The sequence below is a fragment of the Podarcis cretensis genome (genome assembly GCF_951804945.1).
Source record: "Podarcis cretensis genome assembly, chromosome: 2".
Lineage (NCBI taxonomy): Eukaryota > Metazoa > Chordata > Lepidosauria > Squamata > Lacertidae > Podarcis > Podarcis cretensis.
The window spans coordinates 116,740,339-116,766,401 of record NC_137171.1 but is presented as its reverse complement, the minus strand read 5'-3'; the positions used below and the strand labels follow the sequence as shown (position 1 = coordinate 116,766,401).

General features: G+C 44.8%; 3 protein-coding genes across 13 annotated transcripts in view; all 3 read right to left on the bottom strand.

Annotated features, from left to right (window-relative positions):
• The window catches only part of LOC307206808 (uncharacterized protein), a 34,637-nt gene extending 27,932 nt beyond the window's left edge, over positions 1–6,705 (bottom strand). For 2 of the 7 annotated variants that reach the window (XM_079960196.1, XM_079960194.1), the window contains exon 1: positions 4,224–4,821. In XM_079960196.1, coding sequence (XP_079816322.1) covers positions 4,224–4,586 — 363 coding nt within the window. In that variant the 5' untranslated portion in view covers positions 4,587–4,821. The other 5 variants (XM_079960199.1, XM_079960198.1, XM_079960197.1 and 2 more) reach the window with 5 other exon arrangements.
• The window catches only part of LOC307208588 (uncharacterized protein), a 54,879-nt gene continuing 29,445 nt past the window's right edge, over positions 630–26,063 (bottom strand). The window contains exon 2 of the mRNA XM_079963354.1: positions 630–677. The gene's annotated coding sequence lies outside the window, so the exon portion shown is untranslated. The remainder of the gene's footprint in view (positions 678–26,063) is intronic.
• The window catches only part of LOC307205997 (uncharacterized protein), a gene marked incomplete at its 3' end in the record, with an annotated part of 53,509 nt that continues 51,030 nt past the window's right edge, over positions 23,585–26,063 (bottom strand). For all 5 annotated transcript variants that reach the window (XM_079958785.1, XM_079958781.1, XM_079958782.1 and 2 more), the window contains one exon: positions 23,585–25,998. In XM_079958785.1, the coding sequence (XP_079814911.1) occupies positions 23,585–25,998 (2,414 nt within the window). The remainder of the gene's footprint in view (positions 25,999–26,063) is intronic.

Sequence of the window (26,063 nt, the reverse complement as noted above, 5' to 3'; positions counted from 1 at the left end):
CAAAAAAGGTTTTAGGTAGCCTGCCATCTTTTGTTATGTTTTGTCTTTGTGCTTTATCCATATTTGTAGATACCACCCCATTCATATCACCCATCATAATGATGTTGTTATAATCCATGTAGTCCGACATTGTCTCATGCAACTTTTTGTAAAATTCTGACTTCCCCTCATTTGGTGCATAAATTCCTAAAATCAAGAATTTTTCTCCTTGTATTTGAATTTCAATTGCCCCAATTCTTCCTTGTTCATCTTTAAAAAGGAATTTTGGTGATAGGCTTTCTTTTGCATAAATAACAACTCCTCTCTTCTTTACTTTATTCGATGAGATAAATTCTTGACCTAATCTTTTGTTAATTAAAACTTTCCTGTAAAGCCTAATCACATGCGTTTCCTGTAGGCAAATTAAGTCTAATTGTTCCTTTTTTAATATATGAAAGATCTTCCTCCTCTTCTCAGGGGAGTTACAACCATGAATGTTCCAACTTAATAGTTGCAGAGACATGTTGAGATAAGTCTATTTTCCTCCTACGGCTCCCAAAAGTTCTTCTCCCTTTGACGGTGGTATCACTTTCTCCGGCTCGTCAAGACCCAAGGGTGTAAGTAGTGAACTTAATGGTCCAGATCCTGGGGCTCCTAGTTCTTTTTCAATCTCTTTCTGAAGGTCTTCTCCGTAATCACTCAGAAATTTTCCCTTGTCTTCAACTGTTCTGATTTTAACTTTTTTCCCTCTAAAATTAAAAGATAGTCCCTGGGGGAACTCCCATCTGAAGATGATTCTATTGCTTCTCAGTAGTTTCACCAAGTCTCCGTAGTTAGATCTAAGCTCCAGAAGGTGTTTCAGAATGTCCTTGTAAATTTCCACTCTAAAGTCCTGAATCTCAAGAGTCTTTTGGAAATGTGCACTCGTATCTTGTCTCTTTCTTCCTTCGTTCTGAGGGAGATCAGGCAATCTCTTGACCTGACCTTCCTCCCTCCCTTTCCAAGTCTGAATGCACTTATAATTTTAAAATCTTTGTCCTCTTCCAAAGGCCAAAATTCTGCAAACTCTTTTGTCAAGTATTCAATTAAATCTTCCTTTTCAAGTTCTGGAACCGACCTCAGTCTTAAGTTATTTTCTTTACTTTTCAGTTCTAACATAGACAGATATGCCTGATGTTCGCCAATCTGTTTACGCATAGGTTTGATTTCCTCTTGTACTGCCTCTGCTTTCTGTTTGGCCTCCTCAGCTGTTTTACGATTTAATGTAGTGGCCTCCAGCAGTTTCCCAATGGCTTGTGCATTTAAACTAACTTGTTGAGTCAAATTGTTAACACTGGCTGTATTTTGGTCAATTTTAGATGATTGATCAGCCACTTGTTTACTTAGGCCATCCAATTTTTTGAAAATTTTATCTAGCACAGAGGTAGAGTCCCCTCCTGTGGCCATTCCTTCAGGCCTAATTTGTTCTAAATCTTCCTCTCTTGTCACAGGAACAGTGGGAACAGATGATCTGCGCAGCTGTGAAGTTATGGTAGTTTGTTGTGTTTTGGCTTTGCTTGATCTTGTCCTCCCACTCCCACTCATCCCACAGCTGTCTATGCGCCAAGGTCGGTCTCATGGTTTGCAGTTCCCATGGAAATCCCAAGTCCAAGAAATGGAAAAAAAACCCAGCAGTTGCACAGCTTCAGTTTTCCACTAGAGGGACACAATGTTTCCCTTGGAGAGACACAGTTTATAAAGTCTTATAAGATATAAAGTCCTTTCCCAAATCACAAAGTGTCCCTTCAGATTTGTAACAGTTGCAAATCTCCAGAAAACCTTACAGATCCCTTACTTTGCAGAGTTGCACATAAAAAGGTACAATGTCTCCAAAAAGCGTGAGTTGCAATATGACAGTTCATGCAGCCTGACAGCCCTAGTCGTTTGGCAGCCGGTTACCGGGAGTTCAATGTTTTTTATAAGTCCACACGTGGAGAGGGAAAGTCAAATTCTTCCTCTTCCACCTTAAATTCAAGTCAAATTCTCTATCTGATGTTCGGATAACAGTTTTTTAGGCACAGTTTCTTAGCAAAAACAAATTGAACGTCGTTGCTTTAAATCTTTAAACAGAGCCGGAAGACGGACTTTCTGGTTGCATCTCCCGTTTCGGTGTCAAATTAAGGCTTCTCTTTCAAAAGGCAGAATTTCTTTAAACTTCACCTACTCGCGGGTAGTTGTCTCTTAGCCAGATGATCCCAGGAAAAAGGTCAGCGCTCACCGACAACAGCTTCGCGGCTTCACCCCACGGAAAGAGCGATCGACCCTCAGCACCGCGCCAACCCCGTCACTTTCCGGAGCCCCTTACGGGGTTCCTTTAAAGTTTCGGGGGACGCTAATGGTGCCCGCTAGGTCCCACGGCCACAGGCTTCAGCTGCCTGTGGTTTTTCAACGGGGGTCTCCGCTTCGCCGTAGCGGACGACCCGTTTCCGCGGAGCTCCCTCTTCACAGTTAGAAGAGGGCAGCCATTGCCGTTCGCGCCGCCTCCGGAAGTTCGCACATTTTTTAACCACTGGCCAGTTTTTGAAATATATTATTAAGCTTTCTATTTCTGATGTTTAGGCTGTGAATAACAATCATTATGTCACCCAAATGACTCCACCCAGGGACGAGGTGAAGTTATCCGAAGACTGGGGGAAACATCAAGGTTTATGGAAGTACAAATAATATTTGGGGGGGGGGGCGGGAACCAAGGCAGTGGAAGGAAATTTAAAAACAACCCAGTGAGAGGACTGAGCATGTTCAGTGGACAGGGAATGCTGATCCTGGCTGCAACTTCTAGCATGTTGGAAAAGAAACAACAGATCTTTGTATATGATTAAGGCTGCAACAAACCCACCTAACATTTAAAGTACATGGCTTCACCCAAGAAATCCTGCGAGCTGCAGTTTGTTAGGGGTGTTGAGAACTGTAGCAATAAACTACAAGTCCCGTGGTTCTCTGGGGGAAGCCACGGGCTTTAAATGTATTGTATCCACACAGCCTAAGAAACAAACTGACAAAATGAATATTGACCAAAAAATCAAGCAACCCACTCCAAAATATTTTATATTTGATGGTCACAAACTCTCTTGACTGAAGACATTCTAACTTGCAGTCCATTGGCTGCATATGGCTTGCCAAGCCTCAGGGTGTGTCCTGCTAGTCCCTGCCGTTTCCATCTCCTGATCTGATCATAAGAGGGAGATCTCTGTCTGTCCTGGAGAGAAAGATGCCTAAAGGGCCCTTAGAGAGATCTTTTAAACTCCAATTTCACCACAAAGCAGCACAGTGCTGAAATGGGGTAAAAGCCCTGCTCTGGAAATAAATGATCCCTCTGGCTGCTCTTTAAAGAGGATTTCTAAAGAACAATCTGAAGGGTCTTTTTCCCACAGATTTCCTTGCTAATTCAGCAGAGTCTTCTTGTGCTCTTATTTTTCCCCACCCCAGCACTGGGGTTGGAAGGTCTAAACATGCTGACTGTGTTTGCAAGACTTGTATGTATGCTAGATGGCATGTCTGGTCAGTGTGTGCAGCACCTCTGGCGTGTGTGCATGTGACTTTATGGTCTGCATCTCTTTTCTGTGTGCGCATGCATGTGCATACATTGGCCACAAAGCTCACTGGAATGTGGCCTCCAGAATCAATGCAGCTTTAAGCCCAAAAATGTTCCTCCTGCTCTATCAGAAAGAACAATCAAATCTGAGACTATCAAGAGGAGAGAACTCCTGGATCTACAGAGTTAATGTTCTCAACATCCTATGGACACAAACTGCAACGAGATTTCCCTTTAATTGCTTTGAGAATTTTCCCCTTAAAAATATGAAGCAGTATATAAATGAAATGAGTAATAATCTGAACATGAATAGCTAATTTCAATTTTGCCTTCCTCAGTCTTTTACAATACTGTCTTCAACATATTTATTATCATTAATTCATTTCCATGTGCCACACTTCTTAAGAATCCTCCTTTCCTCTGCATTCTCAAAACTGTCACCCACTTCAACCCTCAGCCTTCATATCAAAACTCTGCTGCCTTACTAAGGTGGAAATAAAACCTTTAATGAAACAGGCTTAAGCCTCTCTCGCTGATTTACACGCAGACACAAGAGGTCACTAACTTTGATAGCTTGGGAAAAGATCAGATGTGTTCTCCAGAAAATAGATCTATTAGATGTTTTATTAGCCTTGACAGAACAACAGAACCTCCATGTGTAGGCAGAGTGTACCTTGATGTGAGGAAGGCAAAAGAAGCCATTTCCTTGCAAAATGAATCTGATGGGCATCATTGCCACAAGATGCGGTGATGGTGGTGGTGGCGGCAAAGAGAGCTTTAAAAGGCGATCAGACCAATTCACGAAGGAGGGCAATAGGTTTATCAATGGCACTGGCAGAGGAAGGGGGGAGCAGGAGGGGCTGGAGAGTGAGAGGGACACCTCCCTGCTGCACTGCTCTTCCTCCTCCCCCCGCCTCCCCTTCCCTCTCCGCCGTGGGGAGGACCCTGGAAGAGGACGGGGCTCCCTGCTGAGGGACAGGGAGAGGGGCGGCAAAAGCCCCAGCTCCGCCGCTGATCCGTGAGCGACTATATGCATCGTCCACCGGGAAGCAGCAGCTGCCTTGGAGCCCTCATTCTGCCCCTTGAGCTCCGGACTGAAGGGAGCAGCTCCCCAGGGTCTCCGGCAGGGTCCGTGCCAGCCTGAGCCAGAGATGTTTGCCCCTGTGCCCTCCTGCAGATGCCCTGCCCCTCAGCTGCGCCCCTTCCCCTTCCTGCCCGGTTGGGGGGGGGGGCGCCCTGCAGCCTCTGACTCCGCTCGGGGCCTGATCCTGCCAGGCCCACCTGCTCTCCGCCTCCTGCACCTCGGACTCCTCGCTCCGTCCCTGCAGCGGAATCCGGCTCCTCTCCGGGGAAACTCGCCAGGCCACGGGGCCGCTGCTCCTCCGCTCTCCTCGGCGGGGGACAGGAAAGTGCAGCCGCTCTCGAGTCCCCCTGGCTGGCCCCCTTTCCTGCCTCTCTGGGCATCGGAGCTCGCTGGCTGTGGGTTGGGCCCTGGGGGGCTGCGAGGCTGGATGCGCCCCCTTGCAAGGCGAGGGCTGCGAGACCGCCCTGCTGCTTCCCCTGCCCTCGAATTTGCAGCCCGCTGCTTCTGATCCTGGAGGTTCTGCTCTTAGCTGTCGGGGCAAATGGATTAGCCCGATGAGATCTGGTCCATTCCTAGCTCTGGAGCAGCAGGGAAGAAGCTTTTTGCACCCTTCTCTAGGGAAGTTCACATGCTGCCATCTGTGTCCCCGTGTACACAAATCACTGAGTTGTCTTACTTTCTTAACTCAGTCGGTAGAGCGTGAGGTGCTTTATCTCAAGGTTGTGAGTTCGAGTCCCATGTAAGAAAAAGCGGAAATAAAGTGTAATGTTACCTTGAAATTGTGTACACAATTGTCTGATGGTTTTTAGAGAAACCCAGAAACTTCCCCTTTCTATACCCTTTCGTTGTCATCAAGCAGTTGGTCCCTCACTTTTCCCGCCCCGACCTGGCCACAGTGATCCATGCGACGGTCACCTCCAGGCTTGACTACTGTAATTCGCTCTACGCGGGGCTGCCCTTGAAGCTGTCCCAGAAACTCCAGCGGGTGCAGAATGCTGCAGCCAGGCTCCTCACGGGGTCTCGGCCATGGGAGCATATTCACCCAGTGCTTTTCAAGCTGCACCGGCTCCCGGTGGAGTACAAGGTCAGATTTCAGCTGCTGCTTTTGACCTTTAAAGCCTTTCACAGCCTAGGACCCTCGTACCTACAGGACCGCCTCTCCCAGTATGCCCCACGGAGAGCCTCAAGGTCCATAAATAGCAACACCCTAGTGGTCCCGGGCCCTAAGGAAGTGAGATTGGCTTCAACCAGAGACAGGGCCTTCTCAACACTGGCTCCGGCCTGGTGGAACGCTCTGCCTCATGAGACCAGGGTCCTGCAGGATCTGATTTCTTTCCTCAGGGCTTGTTAGACAGAGTTGTTCCGCCTGGCCTTTGGCTTGGAGCTAAATTGATTCCCTCCCTCCCTTTCTTTTTTCTTTTCCTTTCTCTTCCTGCGATGAGGCTACATTTTAATATTTCAATGTTTCAATATTCTAATGTATTTTAATTTTGTTATTTTAATTTTGTTTTTAAGTTGTAACCATTCAACTTGTTTTTATTATTGCTTGATAGCCGCCCTGAGCCCGGCCTTGGCTGGGGAGGGCGGGGTATACATCATCATCATTATTATTATTATTATTATTATTCTGTAATAAGTGGGTTTTGTTTGGAAAGCTGTCTCTCAACATTTATTAGAACATTGGAATGTACCTGGCATTTTATAAGCTCTTCAGTATGTTGCACAAATAAGTCTCCTTGCGATCAGTATGCAGTCCCTGGTTTCCAAATCCTCCAGAGGAAATCTTCCTGAAATACCATTTCATGAAGCTGGGACGATGCCACCCAGCTGCCTGAATGCCTAGCAGCTGGAGGAGGCAGTCCAGTTCCCAGCTCTGCTGGCCTAGGTCATGTGATCACTTAGCTCCAGCAAGAGATGCCAGGGCTGGGCTCTCTTCTCTTTCCATACCCTCCAACATCTCTCTGATGAAAATAGGGGTGTCCTGTTCCATAATGATAATTTTACTATTTATACCCCACACATCTTATTAGGTTGCCCCAGCCACTCCAGGCAGCTACCAACATATATAAAAACATAAGAAAACATTTTTAAATTTTCCTATACAGGATTACCTTCAGACAACTTGGGGGTCGGATAGCCCCATACCCTCTGGCATCAAGTCAGAAACTGACGACAGCTTCTGTAAATCAGGGACATCCCTGGAAGACAGTGACACTTGAAGGGTCTGTCTTTCCCTGCTTTTTCCTTTGCTGCCTCTGGTCTCCTGCCTCCATTCAGCAGAGGAGGGGGCCTTCATACGGAGAAGGATCGGGGCGAACAGGGCATAGTTGGTGCCTTCAGATGACTGCAGTGAAGGGAGAACCATTTGGGGGAACAGCTTGCTGCAATTTTGGAAAGGGATGGAAAGAGCACGGCTACATCGTGGTTTGGTTCTTCAGGTACTTGTTGTTCAAGTTGTTCCATGGAATTCCTGATCTGGACCTTGTGTGGGAAATGAGTTCTCTCCATCACAAGAATAATTTTTTTGAACCTTTACTGCACAACAGTCTTAAACAGTCTTACAATAAGATGTACATGATAAAGTAGCAGATTGCAAACAATGTTCAGTTCTTTATGTAATCCTGTGGACTGTCCTCTCTCTGGTCCCAGAGGGAGATCCTAAGCTTCTTCATCATTGCAGAACTTATTTGCAACTGCTGCTGCTTCTCCTAGCCATCTCCAACAAGCACCCATTGACTTCTCAAGTTTAAGCTTCCTTCTGTTAGAGCTCTGCAGCTTCTGTTTCCAGCAATGAGTTATTAGGAAAGATACCAGCCTCCTCTGCTGCTTTTGTCAGAGTGGAACCTCTTGCCTAAAAGGTTCCACTCTTTCTTCTTCTATGTTTGCTTCATATGCCACAATGTTCTCTCTCTTTTTCTCAAATGCTCCAGGTGACCACAAATGAGTGTCTAAAGAGAAACCAAAAGCTCAGAGTTGGGATGGGGGGGGGGGGCTGAATATCAGGTTGCCTTGTAGTGCCTGGGGGCCCTGCTATTAGATTTGTATCTCATAAGTGTTGTTGGGAGCTTTTTGTTTTTTTAGCTGTATATTTAAAAATCAAAGCTCTCATAAGATATTTCATTCTTTTGTTATTCTGACATTGCATTTTACAGGAGCACGTTTGCACAGCTGTTAAAAATAGTGATTTTTTAATATGAAAAAAGAAAAAAAAATGCATTCTAAAGGGTTTGTTTAGAAGCAGAACAAGCATTTTATTTTATTTTAAATAACAGAGGGATGAGGCCCAATTCTTAGTGCTCATCCCAGGTTAACGATTAGCAGCCACACCCTCACAAAAAGCTATGAAAGGATTTTCTTAGCAAGTGTCAAGGTGAATTCCTACCTTGTATTCCTGGGCTGCCTCTTCCTTGAGAACCACAGTTCTCACTAATAAGGGAGTCCTATGCTGCCTAGGGGACGCAGGTGGCGCTGTGGGTTAAAGCCTCAGCGCCTAGGACTTGCCGATCGAAAGGTCGGCGGTTCGAATCCCTGCAGCGGGGTGCGCTCCCGCTGCTCGGTCCCAGCGCCTGCCAACCTAGCAGTTCGAAAGCACCTCCGGGTGCAAGTAGATAAATAGGGACTGCTTACCAGCAGGAAGGTAAACGGCGTTTCCGTGTGCGGCTCTGGCTCGCCAGAGCAGCGATGTCACGCTGGCCACGTGACCCGGAAGTGTCTCCGGACAGCGCTGGCCCCTGGCCTCTTAAGTGAGATGGGCGCACAACCCCAGAGTCTGTCAAGACTGGCCCCTACGGGCAGGGGTACCTTTACCTTTACCTTTATGCTGCCTAGAGCCAGCCCTGGTCAGCGGTGTGTCTGCAGCTCTTTGAGCCAGTTGAACTTTCTGAGCACTTTTCAAAGGCAGCCCATGTAGAGCGTGTTACAGTGACCCCTACACAATGGGGTACCAGACTGCCTCTTTGGGGGGGTAATTATCTGTTCTAAACGTGTGTGTGTGTGTGTTCCTTTCATTCTCTCTCTCTCTCTGTGTGTGTGTAGTTTAAATTCTCTGAATGTTTTTTTTTTTTTTTTTTTGAGAAGGGGCTCTTCGGGTCATGAAGCAATGCCTTTCAACTCAGCTGCATAACATTGATTGCGCCCTCACACTGCTCCTTCTGGTGCGGGGATTTTGATCCAGAAAAGGAGCAGACAGGGAAAGGTTAAGCAGAATCCCCCCCCCCCCCGGGGTCACCCTTAGGTGTGCTCAGCCTTCACCTGCTTCATGACTCCACCTTGCATGAGAAGGCAGGATGGAGTTGCAGGAAACAGGAAGTGGTCCTTCCACTGGCCAGGACATCTCACCATCACAGAAAGATCCAGTCTCCTGCTGGGGAGTCAAGAGAGGCCCAGGGATGGCAGAGAGAGGAGGGGAAGGGGCCAGGGACAGAAGGAATGGCAGGGCTTCAGATGCTCCCTTGGACCCCCCTCCCTTGACACCAAGGGGAGCTCCTCTTCTGGGGCTAAAAGCATCACCGTGGAGGTTTCATTTTTGTCAGGATTGCAAGGGAAGAAGGGAAGGTAACCCCCCCCCCACACACACAAACACAAAGAACTGAATGAAAATAGCCCTGTCTGAGTGATTAGCTGCTGGACAGCATAATGTGGGGTTTAGCTGGGATGCTCACCTGTCTCCCTGGAGGAGTCTTTTCTTGGGGTCAGGGAGCAACATGAAGTTCCCAGGTTACATTTCCTTCTGGTCAGCTATTCCAGCTCTTGTCTCCTCCCCATTTCTTTATGGAGGGGCAAAGGCTATGCACTTTGTATAGATGCAACTATAACAACAACTGGTGTCTTCTGGGTGCACTGAGCTCCCTCCCCGCCCCCCCTCTCCTCCAGATATAATACAGATTTCCTCATGATCTTACCCCACCCTCCAGAAGGAAAATATATCTGATTGTTTATTTAGAACATCATTATATTGTATGAAATATCGCCTTGTTTCTCTGAAGGGTAGACTTTTCATCAGCAGTGATAAATATATAAATATGACATTAATTGGTTACTGAACAACAGCTTCTATGCTGTCAACATGAGCTTTGTCTAAGGTTTCAGACATACCCATTTCACTCAAGAAAGATGCAGAAAATACTTTTCCTTTTTGATTCTGGGCACTTGACTTCTCCCATCCTGCTACCATCACGGCAGACATTTGGGGCTGAGATCCAGAGAACTCCTTCAGCAGCAGCAGCAACAGATGGAGCCCCCACAAACATGTTTGTCACATTTTGAAGTTTTTTTTAATTAAAAACAAACAAAAGGCTTCTCCTTAGGCTCTCATAGCCCTGAAGTTAGCTCTTGAAAAAGAGAGGGTTGCCAAATAGCATGCCCCCCCCAAATGAAAACAAACACTTCCAAATTCTTTTTTGCACACCCAGAGACAGGGGTCAGCAACCTTTTAAAGTCGAGGGCCAGATCACTGTCCTCAAACCTCGCCGCGGGACGAAGTGCGCGTGCGCATTCTCTCATTACTACACGATCCAAAGATTAAACCAAAAAATAATAAAGTTCCGAAGGTCTCAGTTCTGCGCCGCAGCATATCTGTTCCGTTCTGAAAGACCCTCCCAGGGTTCTGGGGTGTGCGAAGCCTTGATTCTCTGTTTTTAACTCCAGTACCAAAAGCGTCTCCCCCTCCAAGATGGGAAAGCGGAGAACAAGTATCCTTCTGCAGCGAGGGGGAGAGGCTTTCGGTAGCAGAGTTAAAAACAGGTAAACAAGGCTTCACACACCCCAGAACCCTGGGAGGGTGTCTCAGGACAGAACCACTCGCTGCGGCAGCAGGAGCAGTGAGCCAGATGAGGACATCTTAAATGGCGGCTGTCGAGCAACCATGCTGCCACAAACAAAGCCCAGGCCCTTTCCTCTCGGCTCTAGGAGGAGGGAGGGAGGAGGAAAGAACTCTGCAACCAATCAGAGGGAAACAATGCTGCTGGCACCAATCAAAGGCTGGCCCCCTTCCTCTGCAGGGTGGGGGAGAAACCAGAAAGGAGGGAGGAGGCGCCGCCGTCAGGAAGAGAAAACGAGAGAGAGAAATGGTGCAGCCCAAACTATATGAATCAGAACCATGATGCGATTTCTGGACCTTCCGTGGGCTGGAACCAGAACTCATTCGGGCCGGAACCAGCCCGTGGCCCTTAGGTTGCTGACCTCTGACCAGAGACTTCACAACCATCTTCACTTCCTAGGAACTCTGGGAACTGTAGTTCTGGGAGGAACCTCTCAGAGGTTTCTGAGCCTCCTCAGCCAACTACAATTGGACATCCTGAGACTACAATTCCCAGAAAAGCTGGACCAAGGCCTTTAGCCACAGCCCTGACCAAATAACGGAGCTTTCTCTTCTCTCCCTCTCCACCTCCCACATTCACAACAAATCAGTCTCCCACTCCTCAGTCCCTTTCACTCATCTCCCCTGGCCCTAATTCTTTCACATTCCTTTAAAACATTTCTGTGAACTAAGAAACACAAAAAACACCCTCACTGGTCACCTTCCACAGGTCAAAAGCCAATGCAGAAAATATTTAATAAAAACAGCTCAAAACAGGTACACAAGAGCACAGAAAATAGGAGATGAGTTTCAAAACAATCCCAAATGAACATTTAACACAGAGACCTTTTCATTCAGCTGGAAAATGCTATCAGTAAAAAGGTCTTCAGTGGGTTATGCAAAGTTCAAGTAATGAGCGCCTGGAATGCTGATCTACAAGACAAGGGCAGCCCATCATTTTGGCAGTGAAAGGCGGACCTGAAAGCTCAACAGATTCAACACACACCTTGAGCATTCCAGATTCACACTTTCTCCCTGTTCATATAGCAACAAGTTGCCACTTACTTTGTACATTTAGTGTATGTGATCTTCATTACTTTAATACATATATATTTGCATGCAAATTTAAGTACAAACACTAAAACATCATTCCATGCATTTACAACTGATTTCCCCCTTTAGGAGTTTCTTGATGTAAGTAGTGAACCCTGAGTGGAAAACTCCATACATTTATATCGTTTCCCCCATGTGAATTTGTTAATGAATATTAAGGTCTCCACTCCCTCTGAAGCCCTTTCCCCATTCAATAAACCCGTAGTTTTCATTGTGTGTGTGTTAGCTGATGTCTTCTAAGGTGTCCATTTTTACCGAAGCTCTTTCCACAATCCACACATTTAAATGGTTTCTCCCCCATGTGAGTTCGTTGATGTATTCTAAGATATTCACTTTCACTGAAGCTTTTTCCACATTCAATACATTTAAATGGTTTCTCTCCTGTGTGAGTTCGTTGATGTCTTCTAAGTGCTCCGTTGTTACTGAAGCTTTTTCCACATTCAATACATTTAAATGTTTTCTCTCCCGTGTGAGTTCGTTGATGTATTCTAAGTGCTCCGTTGTTACTGAAGCTTTTTCCACATTCAATACATTTAAATGGTTTCTCCCCCGTGTGAGTTCGTTGATGTCTTCTAAGTGCTTCATCTTTACTGAAGCTCTTTCCACACTCAAAACATTTAAATGGTTTCTCCCCTGTATGAGTTCGCCAATGTTCTGTAAGTTTATCTTTCTGGTTGAAGTTCTTTCCACACTCAAAACATTTAAATGGTTTCTCCCCTGTGTGAGTTCGCCAATGTACTCTAAATTTATCTTTCCAGTTGAAGTTCTTTCCACATGCCATACATTCAAATGATTTCTCCGCCGTGTGAGTTCGTTGATGTATTCTAAGTGCTTGACTATGACTAAAGTTCGTTCCACACTTCATACATTCAAATAGTTTCTCTCCTTTGTGAGTTTGTTGATGTATCCTCAGACTTCCACTGTGATAAAAGCACATCCCACATTCCATACATTTAAACTGTTTCTTTGTTCTTCCCAATGAATTCACAGGTGGCTCCATAGAATTCTGACCTTCATCTTCCTCACCTGTTTGGGAGTCCGGGATGAAAGAGAATCCTGTTACGACTTTCAAGAAAGACAAAAAAGGAACTGAACACCTGTCAATCCCAGCCTGCACCGTCTCTCATTTTAACACCGTCTCCATTCTCCACTGTCCTCTCTAGGTTCCAAATTTTTTGGAAAGCAGATGAGATAATGGCAAGAGCAACACATGATCACTCCATTCCCACTTAATAAAGCACCATCATTTATAATCTGACCAAACTGTGAGAGGCAGTGGAAGACGGAAGTGCCTGGCGTGCTCTAGTACATGGGGTCACAAAGAGTCGGACACGACTAAACAACTAAACAACAACAAAATGGTGGAATTGGCTTATTAGACACATCTCTGTATTTTTCTTTCTCAATTGAAGAATTGATCTCAGGTTTGAGTGAGTGTCGCCTTTGTGAAATAAATAAAACTTAAGTGCTACATGTAACTGTAAAAATATTGCAATATAGTGGAACCTAAGAAGAGCCTGCTGGATCAGGCAAAGGCCCACCAAGTCCAGCATCCTCTTCTCACAGAGGCCAACCAGTTGCCTGTGGGAAACCGGCAAGCAGGATTGGACCACAAGAGTCCTCCTCCTTACTGTGCTTTCCAGAAACTAGTATTAAGAAGCGTTATTGCCTAGGACCACAAGGGCAGAGCAGAGACGTCAGTCTTTTCCTTTTTTTCAAGCTACCCAAGTTGCTGTCCGTCACTGTCTCCTGTAGGATGGATTCCATAGATGAACTATGCTTCTGTTGATTCATCTTTGCAGCCCTTAAAGGCTGATAGATGTATATGGCCTAAGTTTTTGTGGGCTGCAGTCAGACAAAGTGGAATTTTGAGCAGGATACGTGGTGCCACTATAAACTTAAATACGTGGTGCCACTGTTGGTCTTCATATGCCCAATCCTAAGTGTAGAGCCTCCAGCCACAGGAATTGGGTATCATGGTAACGGGTCCTTTGTCACCTAAGCCCACCAAACTGGAGAGGTGCATGCATTTATTGTATTTTGATGCTGGTGGAATGTATCATTCTGACTCTGTCTATAATAAATAAAAGTAACAGAAACAATTTAAATACATTAATTATAAATAATTATGGGAAACATTTCCATCCCACTTCACCAATTTTTCAGGATTGGTGTGCAACATCATTATCATCAATTATTCTTGCCATTGAAATAACACCTAAGATTTCAAAGCCTGGAGGAAGAAAATCTGCCCCTACTACTTTATGAAAGGGATTCAAGAAACAAAGAGCAGCTTCGGAGAAGGCCTCACCCCTTCCTTCTTCCTGTCAGGAACTTCCTTCCATTTGTCTCCTCTCCATCTTTTCCTCTTTCTCCCTCCACCATCCATCTATCCCTGTCCCCATCTCCTCTCCCCTGGAACTCACCAGATTTCTCCAAGGGTCCTGGGAGGGAATGCTCAGAGGTTGTGGGGAGGGATGCGGGAGAGAGCCTGACCAGGTCACCCGTCCATCTTCCTCCCTCCATCCTGGCCAGGGTTGCAGGTTCAGTCTCAGCTAGGTTTGCAGGTTCAGCTTCCTGAGGAGCGCAGAATCCAGAGCAAGTTGCAGCTTCCTGGGAGGGAGGGAAGAAGAAGCCAAGGGAGTCTGAGAGCCCCTGCAGGGATTCTCCTGCCCAAGACATTCTGCTGCCCCTGGAGAAGCCCCAATTGGGCACCCCCTTCCCAAGATCCCCCACCCATTTTCAAACACCTTTGCCAATTCCTTTCACCTGCCTGTCCCACCTCCCTTCCTAAGGCTGGCATGGTATGCACATTAGAAGCTTGAGATTAGGTCCCTTGGAACTTAAGAGTTAATCTTCAAAGGACTGCTCTGAATACATGGGTGGCCCTTGCATGGAGAAGAAGGGACCCCCTGGGAGAGGCGGTGGATCCGCCCACTGCTCCCTCTGCCCTCGCTGTCACCTCCTCTGTCCTCCTGCCCTGCAAACACCCTTTGCTCTTGTTCCTCAGGGGAGAGAGGCGGCTGATGGAAAGAGCCTTAAAACCCATCCGTTTCCTCCTCCTGTCCTTTTGGAAAACAGGAGCTTTGGTCAGGAGTAAACAACTTAGATGGCAAGTTTGCAAGATAAGCACTTTAAAGCACTGCTTGTTCCTACTATGTGTGGGTCTGTGTGTGTTTGGACGTAGAAGACAACATACATGTTTACACCATGTGATTCCTTAAAGAGGGCAATTCTTTAAAACCGAAGGCCATTTCTACGAAATGGAAGACTTCCGAAGGCAGCCTTTTACAAGGAAATTTTTGATGGTTTTTATTTTCTTGGAAGCTACCCAGATGGGCTGAGGCAACCCAGTCAGATAGGGAGGTTGCAAATAATAATAATAATAATAATAATAATAATAATAGATTCCTAAGCCTGTCCTGGGATGCGAATGGCGCTGTGAGTTAAACCACAGAGCCTAGGTCTTGCCGATCAGAAGGCTGGCAGTTCAAATCCCGGCGATGGGGTGAGCTCCCATTGCTCGGTCCCTGCTCCTGCCAACCTAGCAGTTTGAAAGCAAATCAAAGTGCAAGTAGATAAATAGGCACCGCTCTGGCGGGAAGGTAAACGGCGTTTCCATGCGCTGCTCTGGTTAGCAAGAAGCGGCTTAGTCATGCTGGCCACATGACCTGGAAGGTGTACGCCGGCACCCTCAGCCAGTAAAGCGAGATGCGTGCCAAAACCCCACAGTCGGTCACAACTAGACCTAATGGTCAGGGGTCCCTTTACCTTTTTAAGCCTGTCCTGCTAGGCATTCTGATCAGAGACTCTGTCCAAACAACCCCTTTGAACGCAACAGGGCTTCCTATTTTTACTGCTATCAGTGGAATCAGTCAAACCACAAAGCCACTGATCAGCCAGAGTTTCCTGTTTTCACCAAGCACAGTTTGAAGTTAGCTTAATATCCCAGCTTATTCCAAAGCTGGCAGCTGCAATTTCCTGGTTTGGGCAAAATGGAAAGTTTGTTAGTTATGGCTTCATCACAGTTCCACATCAGAGCCGGCCCAATCATGAGGTAAGCTGGGACAATTAGGTCACGAGGCAGATGCAGGGAGATACGGGAAGAGTACATTCCCAGCTCCCGTTTGTTAGCCTTGCTGCCAGTGCAGGACCACAGCTGGTAAATTTAATAATAATAATAATAATAATAATAATAATAATAATAATAATAATAATAAATTTATTGTCATTGCCCCCTCTTGGGCAATGGGCAACTACCCATTTACAGTCCTTTTCTTTCCCCCTCTCTCACTAAAGGTTGGGTGGGAGTCCTTCCTGGAGTGATGCATTCTGGTTGTGGGGGCGAGGAGAATGCGGTGGCAGCTAGAGTTTTTTTTTTTTAAACTTGGGACAACTTAGGCTTCAGTGTAACTTTGCTGCAGCAATGCATTAAAAACTGTGCTTATTTACTGTAACCCAGCTTTTCAGGCTGTGATTCAGTGATCTGAACCTGGCCGTTATCAAAATAGATATTTCAACAACCTTTCAAGGTAAAAAGGTAAAGGTAAAGGTACCCCTGCCTGTACGGGCCAGTCTTGACAGACTCTGGGGTTGTGCGCCCATCTCACTTAAGAGGCCAGGGGCCAGCGCTGTCCGGAGACACTTCCGGGTCACGTGGCCAGCGTGACATCGCTGCTCTGGCGAGCCAGAGCCGCACACGGAAACGCCGTTTACCTTCCCGCTGGTAAGCGGTCCCTATTTATCTACTTGCACCCGGAGGTGCTTTCGAACTGCTAGGTTGGCAGGCGCTGGGACCGAGCAGCGGGAGCGCACCCCGCCGCAGGGATTCGAACCGCCGACCTTTCGATCGGCAAGCCCTAGGCGCTGAGGCTTTAACCCACAGCGCCACCTGCGTCCCTTAACCTTTCAAGGTAGGCCAGTCTTATTTAATGCAACTACACTTGGGATTGCTGAGGCTGCAGGACGTACCAAGATTTTTACCTCAGTGGGGAGAAAAGAGCATTTTGGAAAAGGAGGCAATTTAGAGGAGGAAAACGGGGGTTGGTGTAAGGTCACCTCTTCTGACACAGCTTCTGCTCTGATAAAATTCAGAGTCACCTGCAGCTGTTTAGGAAAAGTAAGAATAGCAGGAGATACGATCACAATGTCAGCATCACCCTTGAGCCAGTGCTACCAACTGGACTCATCCACTTCAGCCCCGACTGGGCTAGGCGAGCTGGATAGCACTTCCAGAGACCACCTTCTGCACAGGAACAGGTCAAAGTGCTGTGGACTCACAGCTTAGAGTTGTGAGCACCGGATTCACTTCCACAAGACAGTCGTTGCACAACAGAGTATAGCAGAGTATAGCAGAGCATAAACGACTCGGAGAGCAGCTCTGTAGAATATCTTCTTTATTCTATCTACAACTATAATACACAGAGCTGCATGAAGTCTAAATTAAAAATGAATGCTGAACTGCACTGAGTGCCTGCAGCTGCTCTTAGCAGCAACCTTAACCATACACACAATCTCTAACACTCAGTCTCTCTCTCTTTGACACACTGACTGATACTTTGATGTGAGGCTGGAGCGGAATAAGTAGAGAGCAGAAAACCGCCCCTCCTCTCTGAAGAATCAGCAGAGAACATTAGGAGATTCTTGGATATGGGAGGGGTGAAATCTCCTCATCCTCCCCCATTTCATCTGAACATTCAAGAATCTAAACATAACTGTAACTTATGCACACACTCCAAAAGTTGTCCTCTGCTTACAACTTTTGTTAACACATTTGCAGGTATCTCTTTTCCCCTTTATCTAAGACACTTTTATCACATCATTAAACAGTTACTGCAACCATTAGGGAAAGAGTTAAAACACAAACCTCAATCTGTGGTTTAAACAAAATACACACTGTGAATACACAAATGAATAAGCAGCTTCTAGAAAAATCTTCATACACATTTTTTTTCCTCCCAGATACAAATTAACATTGCTAATTAGGCAGATTTGAACAAACCACTTTTGTACTCAAACACATGCTTGCTCCTTCAATCCTGATCCTTTTAACGTATTACACATGAACCACTTAAGGTCAGGTAAGGAAATAAAGCGTTTTGTGCTATTACTGTCAACACATTTCATGCTTGGTTCAAAAACCGCACCAGAGTTGCTTGTGACCGCAGCCTTAGCGAACTCTTCAGAAAACCTTTTCGGTGATACACCCTTGGTTGTTCTCTCGGATCTGCGCAGAACTCTCTGATCTTCTTGTTCTGGTGCTTCCTCCTCTTTGGGAGAATGGGGAGCTAAAGTATATGAAGCTGCTAAGTCTGAATCTGCATCAGACTCACCTGAGGCTTTGGGCTCTGATAATCTGTGCCATCATCCGAATCTACATCGGCATCAGAATTATCGTCAGCTACAACAGCACTTGCCTCCCTCTTAACTGTCTTTGCCCCTTTTGCACCATCATCACAAATGGGAAGGCTCTGGTGGAATGTTTAAGAGCTTTGGGCTGACGCAATCAAAAATGCCGTCAACGCCATCGTGGGAGGCTCTGTCGGAGGAAAAAGCCTGGGAGGAGGAAGAGTGTGTGTTTACATCGTGGGAGAGACCCCTCAAAGAGGCTTTAGGTACGACAGAGCTATAAATCTACGAGGGGAAAAGTGATCTTATCTCCGAAGGTGACGATTTATGGGAACTAACTGGAATGGAGGATTTACGACGGGAAATCTACGCAGGAGTATTATTGGTGTTTATCGGCTTAAGGAGACCATCAGAAGAGACCATAAAGGACAAAGAGAAAATATTTGATTAAGAGTGATGTGGAAACAGCAAGATATGAATACATGTTTGGACTGTTTGAACATCTATTTGGACTTATTTGGACTGATTTGGACATTAATGCAGAAGGAATGATTAGATCAGAATTCCTCCTCGGATCTGAAAGTATGGGACCCCCCAACAAAATTTTAAAAATTCGGCTCTGTAATTTGGAATTTATGTGATGTGATTTGATTTGATGTGATTGGCCGGTTAATAAAATTTATTTAAAAAAAAAAACAAATGGGAAGGCTCTGAAAAACGCCAACTTTGTCCCATTTCGGATTGTCATCAATACTCCTGGTCAGCCGTATGGTTTTCGTGTCTGTGATCAGGACACGATAAGACCCTTTCTCATATCCTAGGAAAACACCATGTTCTCCATGCTTACTCAGTTTGTCACCCTGCAAGGTATGCACCCAAACTTCCGACCCAAAAATTTTAAAATACAGTGGTACCCCGCTAGACGAATGCCCCGCTAAACGAAAAACGCGCAAGACGAAAGGGCTTTCCGACATTTTGCCCGCTTCGCAAAACGATTCTTTCTAAGGGGTTTTCTCGCAAAACGAAATTTCTTTCGAGGTCTCCCCTTTTTTTTTGCCTTTTCTGAAAGGCGCTAAGCTCCTTATCTCTAAACTGCCGCTTATCTGCTAATCCGCTAAGCCGCTTATCAGCTGTTCCTCTTAGAGTTGTGAGCACCGGATTCACTTCCACAAGACAGTCGTCGCACAGCAGAGTATAGCAGAGCATAAAAGACTTGGAGAGCAGCTCTGTAGAATATATTCTTTATTCTATCTACAGCTATAATACACAACTATATACAGAGCTACATGAGGTCTAAACTAAAAATGAATGCTGAACTGCACTGAGTGCCTGCAGCTGCTCTTAGCAGCAACCTTATCTATACACACGATCTCTAACACTCAGTCTCTCTCTCTCCGACACACTGACTGACACTTTGATGTGAGGCTGGAGCGGAATAAGTAGAGAGCAGAAAACCGCCCCTCCTCTCTGAAGAATCAGTAGAGAACATCAGGAGATTCTTGGGTATGTAGGGGTGAAATTTCCTCACACAAACCTCCCATGTTAGGTTTGGTCTAGCAAGCCTTTTTAAAGTGGATTAGAGAGAAAGTGCAGGGAGGAGGAATATTCACCACCAAAGCTAAACAGAACCTCCATGTCTAGAGGCAGTGGAACTGTGACCTCCAGGTGCTGGAAACCCAGGTGAGAGGAGGGCACTTACCTTTCCCGGAAGCCCCTCAGTGTCTGGGAACAGGGTCTGGTCTGCTCCCCCTACACTCCCACTGGGCCTCTGACTGGCATCCGCAGCTCCCCTGAAGGAGAGGACACCATCCCCGGAGTGGAGAGGACTGGGAGCCTGTGGGGTTTCCCACCCTGAAGGAGGGGGCTGCATCGTCTTCAGGAAATCCTGCTTCTGGGCCTCCCAGTGCTGCTGCTGCTGCCCCTCCTCTTGCTCCTGTTTAATCTGACATAAATCTGCCCGAGGTAGAAGATCCCTGATGGTCCCAACTTGGCCAGCAGGTTTCCTTCCTTTGCACTCCAGTCTCTCCCTTTGAGTGGGTCTCCTGGATCCCTGCTCTTCTATTTTTATACTACCCTGCTGGAAAAGAAATAAACACAAAGGAAAAAAAAATTTCCTTCCAGTAGCACCTTAAAGACCAACTAAGTTAGTTCTTGGTATGAGCTTTCGTGTGCATGCACACTTCTTCAGATACACTGAAACAGAAGTCACCAGACCCTTCTATATAGTGAGAAGGTGGGGAGGGCGTATTACTCAGAAGGGTGGTGGGAATGGGTGATTTGCAGATAGCTGTGATGAGCCTGTTGACGACTCTTAACGACTGCAATAGGTCTTACAGGAAAAAGCAAGGGGTGAGAAGGTGAAAAATGGCTTTGTCATGTATAATGAGATAAGAATCCAATGTCTTTGTTCAGACCAGGTCTCTCCATGGTTTTAAGTTTGGTAATAAGTTGCAATTCAGCAGCTTCTCTTTCCAGTCTATTTCTGAAATTCCTTTGTAGTAGAACAGCTACTTTGAGATCTTGTATATAATGTCCTGGGAGATTGAAGTGTTCTCCTACTGGTTTCTCTGTCTTGGTTTCTCATCTGAAGAAGTGTGCATGCACACGAAAGATCATACCAAGAACTAACTTAGTTGGTCTTTAAGGTGCTACTGGAATGAATTTTTTTATTTTGTTTTGACTATGGCAGACCAACACGGCTACCTATCTGTAACAAAGGAAAATAATATTCAAGAATAAAAACAAAAGCACATTTTTTAACCATTACCCAGTTTTTGAATTACATTATTACTCTTTCTATCTCTGATGTTCAGGCTGTGAATGACAATCATTATGTCACCGAAACGACTCCACCCAGGGACAAGGGGAAGTTATCCAAAGACTGGGGGAAACATCAAGGTTTATTTTAGTTGTTTAGTTGTTTAGTCGTGTCCGACTCTTTGTGACCCCATGGACCAGAGCACGCCAGGCACTCCTATTTTCCACTGCCTCCCACAGTTTGGTCAAACTCATGCTGGTAGCTTTGAGAACACTGTCCAACCATCTCGTTCTCTGTCGTCCCCTTCTCCATGGGCCCTCCATCTTTCCCAACAACAGGGTCTTTTCCAGGGAGTCTTCTCTTTTCATGAGGTGGCCAAAGTATTGGAGCCTCAGCTTCACGATCTGTCCTTCCAGTGAGCACTCAGGGCTGATTTCCTTAAGAATGGAGAGGTTTGATCTTCTTGCAGTCCATGTAACAATCAAGAGGCTCCTCCAAAACCATAATTCAAACATATAAATTCTTCGGCAATCAGCCTTCTTTATGGTCCAGCTCCCACTTCCATACATCACTAAATTCATGTATACGTGTATACAAATTTAAGTACAAACACTAAAATATCATTACATGTATTTACAACTGATTTCCCCCTTAAGAGTTTCTTGATGTAAGTAGTGAACCCTGAGTGAAAAACTCCATACAATTATATTGTTTGCCTAGTGCGAATTTGCTAATGAATATTAAGGTCTCCACTCCCTCTGATGCCGTTTCGACATTCAATACACCTGTAGTTTTCATCGTGTGTGAGTTCGCTGATATCTTCTAAGGTGTCCACTTTGACTGAAGCTCTTACCGCACACCATACAGTTAAATGGTTTCTGCCCTGTATGACTTCGCTGATGACTTTTAAGTGCCCCACTTCGACTGAAGCTCTTTCCACAATCCAAACATTTAAATAGTTTCTCCCCTGTGTGAGTTTGTTGGTGTATTCTAAATGATTCACTATAACTGAAGCTCTTTCCACATTCAATACATTTAAATGGTTTCTCCCCCGTGTGAGTTCGTTCATGTAGTCTAAGTTTTCCATTAACACTGAAGCTCTTTCCACACTCAAAACATTCAAATGGTTTCTCCCCCGTGTGAGTTCGTTGATGTATTCTAAGTGCTCCACGTTCACTGAAGCTCTTTCCACATTCAATACATTTAAATGGTTTCACCCCTGTGTGAGTTCGTTGGTGTATTCTAAGTGCTCCACTTTTGCTGAAGCTCTTTCTACATTCAATACATATAAATGGTTTTTTCCCTTTGTGTGTTCGTTGATGTATTCTAAGTGCTCCACGTTCACTGAAGCTCTTTCCACATTCAATACATTTAAATGGTTTCTCCGCCGTGTGAGTTCGTTGGTGTATTCTAAGTGCTCCACTTTTGCTGAAGCTCTTTCTACATTCAATACATTTAAATGGTTTCTCCCTTGTGTGACTTCGCTGATGTATTCTAAGTGCTCCACTTTCACTGAAGCTCTTTCCACATTCAATACACTTAAATGGTTTCTCCCCTGTGTGAGTTCGTTGGTGTATTCTAAGTTTTCCACTAACACTGAAGCTCCTTCCACACTCAAAACATTCAAATGGTTTCTCCCCTGTGTGAGTTCTTTGATGTATTCTAAGTGCTCCACGTTCACTGAAGCTCTTTCCACATTCAATACATTTAAATGGTTTCTCCCCTGTGTGAGTTCGTTGGTGTATTCTAAGTGCTCCACTTTTGCTGAAGCTCTTTCTACATTCAATACATATAAATGGTTTTTCCCCTGTGTGTGTTCGTTGATGTATTCTAAGTGCTCTACTTCCACTGAAGCTCTTTCCACATTCAATACATTTAAATGGTTTCTCCCCCGTGTGAATTCGTTGGTGTATTCCAAGTTTTCTACTTTCACTGAAGCTCTTTGCACATTCAGGACATCTAAATGGTTTCTCACCTGTGTGAGTTCGTTGATGTATTCTAAGGTGTTCATATCGACTGAAGCTCTTTCCACATTCAATACATTTTAATGATTTCTCCCCTGTGTGAGTTCGTTGGTGTATTCTAAGTGATCCACTTTGACTGTAGCTCTTTCCACATTCAATACATTTAAATGGTTTCTCCCCTGTGTGAGTTCGTTGGTGTATTCTAAGTGATCCACTATCACTGAAGCTCTTTCCACATTCAATACATTTAAATCGTTTTCCCGTGTGAGTTCGTTGATGTATTCTAAGATTTCCATAATGACTGAAGCTCTTTCCACATTCAATACATTTAAATGGTTTCACCCCTGTGTGAGTTCGTTGGTGTATTCTAAGTTTCCCACTTGTACTGAAGCTCTTTCCACATTCCATACATTGAAACGATTTCTCCCCTGTGTGAGTTCGTTGGTGTCTTCTAAGTGCTCCTCTTTCACTGAAGCTCTTTCCGCATTCAATACATTCAAATGGTTTCTCCCCTGTGTGAGTTCGTTGGTGTATTCTAAGTTTTCCACGAGCACTGAAGCTCTTTCCACACTCAAAACATTCATATGGTTTCTCCCCTGTGTGAGTTCGTTGGTGTATTCTAAGTTTTCCACTAGCACTGAAGCTCTTTCCACACTCAAAACATTCATATGGTTTCTCCCCTGTGTGAGTTCTTTGATGTATTCTAAGGTCTCCACTTTGACTGAAGCTCTTTCCACATTCAATACATTTAAATGGTTTCTCCCCTGTGTGAGTTCTTTGATGTATTCTAAGGTCTCCACTTTGACTGAAGCTCTTTCCACATTCAATACATTGAAATGGTTTCTCCCCTGTGTGAGTGCGTTGGTGTATTCTAAGTGCTCCACTTTTGCTGAAGCTCTTTTCACATTCCATACATTGAAACGGTTTCTCCCCTGTGTGAGTTCGTTGGTGTCTTCTAAGTGCTCCACTTTCACTGAACCTCTTTCCATTCAATACATCTAAATGCTTTCTCCCCTGTGTGAGTTCGTTGGTGTATTCTAAGTGATCCACTATCACTGAAGCTCTTTCCACATTCAATACATTTAAATCGTTTTCCCGTGTGAGTTCGTTGATGTATTCTAAGATTTCCATAATGACTGAAGCTCTTTCCACATTCAATACATTTAAATGGTTTCTCCCCTGTGTGAGTTCGTTGGTGTCTTCTAAGTTTTCCACTAGCACTGAAGCTCTTTCCACACTCAAAACATTCATATGGTTTCTCCCCTGTGTGAGTTCTTTGATGTATTCTAAGGGCTCCACTTTGACTGAAGCTCTTTCCACATTCAATACATTTAAATGGTTTCTCCCCTGTGTGAGTTCTTTGATGTATTCTAAGGTCTCCACTTTGACTGAAGCTCTTTCCACATTCAATACATTTAAATGGTTTCTCCCCTGTGTGAGTTCGTTGGTGTCTTCTAAGTGATCCCCTATCACTGAAGCTCTTTCCACATTCAATACATTTATATGGTTTTTCCCCTGTGTGCGTTCGTTGATGTATTCTAAGTTCTCCACTTTCACTGAAGCTCTTTCCACATTCAATACACTTAAATGGTTTCTCCCCTGTGTGAGTTCGTTGGTGTTTTCTAAGTGCTCCACTTTCATTGAAGCTCTTTCCACATTCAATACATTTAAATGGTTTCTCCCCTGTGTGAGTTCGTTGGTGTCTTCTAAGTGATCCCCTATCACTGAAGCTCTTTCCACATTCAATACATTTATATGGTTTTTCCCCTGTGTGCGTTCGTTGATGTATTCTAAGTTCTCTACTTCCACTGCAGCTCTTTCCACATTCAATACACTTAAATGGTTTCTCCCCTGTGTGAGTTCGTTGGTGTTTTCTAAGTGCTCCACTTTCACTGAAGCTCTTTCCACATTCAATACACTTAAATGGTTTCTCCCCTGTGTGAGTTCGTTGGTGTATTCTAAGTGATCCACCAGCACTGAAGCTCTTTCCACATTCAATACATTTAAATGGTTTCTCCCCTGTGTGAGTTCGTTGGTGTCTTCTAAGTGATCCCCTATCACTGAAGCTCTTTCCACATTCAATACATTTATATGGTTTTTCCCCTGTGTGCATTCCTTGATGTATTCTAAGTTCTCCACTTTCACTGAAGCTCTTTCCACATTCAATACACTTAAATGGTTTCTCCCCTGTGTGAGTTCGTTGGTGTTTTCTAAGTGCTCCACTTTCACTGAAGCTCTTTCCACATTCAATACATTTAAATGGTTTCTCCCCTGTGTGAGTTCGTTGGTGTCTTCTAAGTGATCCCCTATCACTGAAGCTCTTTCCACATTCAATACATTTATATGGTTTCTCCCCTGTGTGACTTCGTTGATGTATTCTAAGATTTCCACAATGACTGAAGCTCTTTCCACATTCAATACATTTAAATGGTTTCTCCCCTGTGTGAGTTCGTTGGTGCATTCTAAGTTTCCAACTTGTACTGAAGCTCTTTCCACATTCAATACATCTAAATGGTTTCTCCCCTGTGTGAGTTCGTTGGTGTATTCTAAGTTCTCCACTTCGACTGAAGCTCTTTCCACACTCAAAACATTCAAATGGCTTCTCCCCCGTGTGAATTCTTTGGTGTATTCTAAGATTTCCACTATGACTGAAGCTCTTACCACACTCCATACATTTAAATGGTTTCTTCCCTGTGTGAGTTTGTTGGTGTATTCTAAGTGTATCATTTCGACTAAAGCTCTTTCCACAATCCACACATTCAAATGGTTTCTCCCCTGTGTGAGTTCGTTGGTGCATTCTAAGTTCTCCACTTTGACTGAAGCTCTTTCCACATTCAAAACATTCAAATGGCTTCTCCCCCGTGTGACTTCGTTGATGTATTCTAAGATTTCCACAATGACTGAAGCTCTTTCCACATTCAATACATTTAAATGGTTTCTCCCCTGTGTGAGTTCGTTGGTGTATTCTAAGTTTCTCACTTTGACTGAAGCTCTTTCCACACTCAAAACATTCAAATGGCTTCTCCCCTGTGTGAATTCTTTGGTGTATTCTAAGATTTCTACTATGACTGAAGCTCTTACCACACTCCATACATTTAAATGGTTTCTTCCCTGTGTGAGTTTGTTGGTGTATTCTAAGTGTATCATTTCGACTGAAGCTCTTTCCACAATCCACACATTCAAATGGTTTTTCCCCGGTGTGAGTTCGTTGGTGTATTCTAAGTGTGCCGCTTATGCTAAAACTCTTTCCACATGCCGTACATTTAAATAGTTTCTCTCCTTTGTGACTTTTTTGTTGTATCCTCAATTTCTTTGTTTTCCCCCATAAATTCACATGTGGCTTCATAGAATTCTGACTTTCATCTTCCTCACCTGTTTGGGAGTCTGGGAGGAAAGAGAATTCTGTTAGACTTTCAAGAAAGACAAAAAGGGAACTGAACACATGTCAA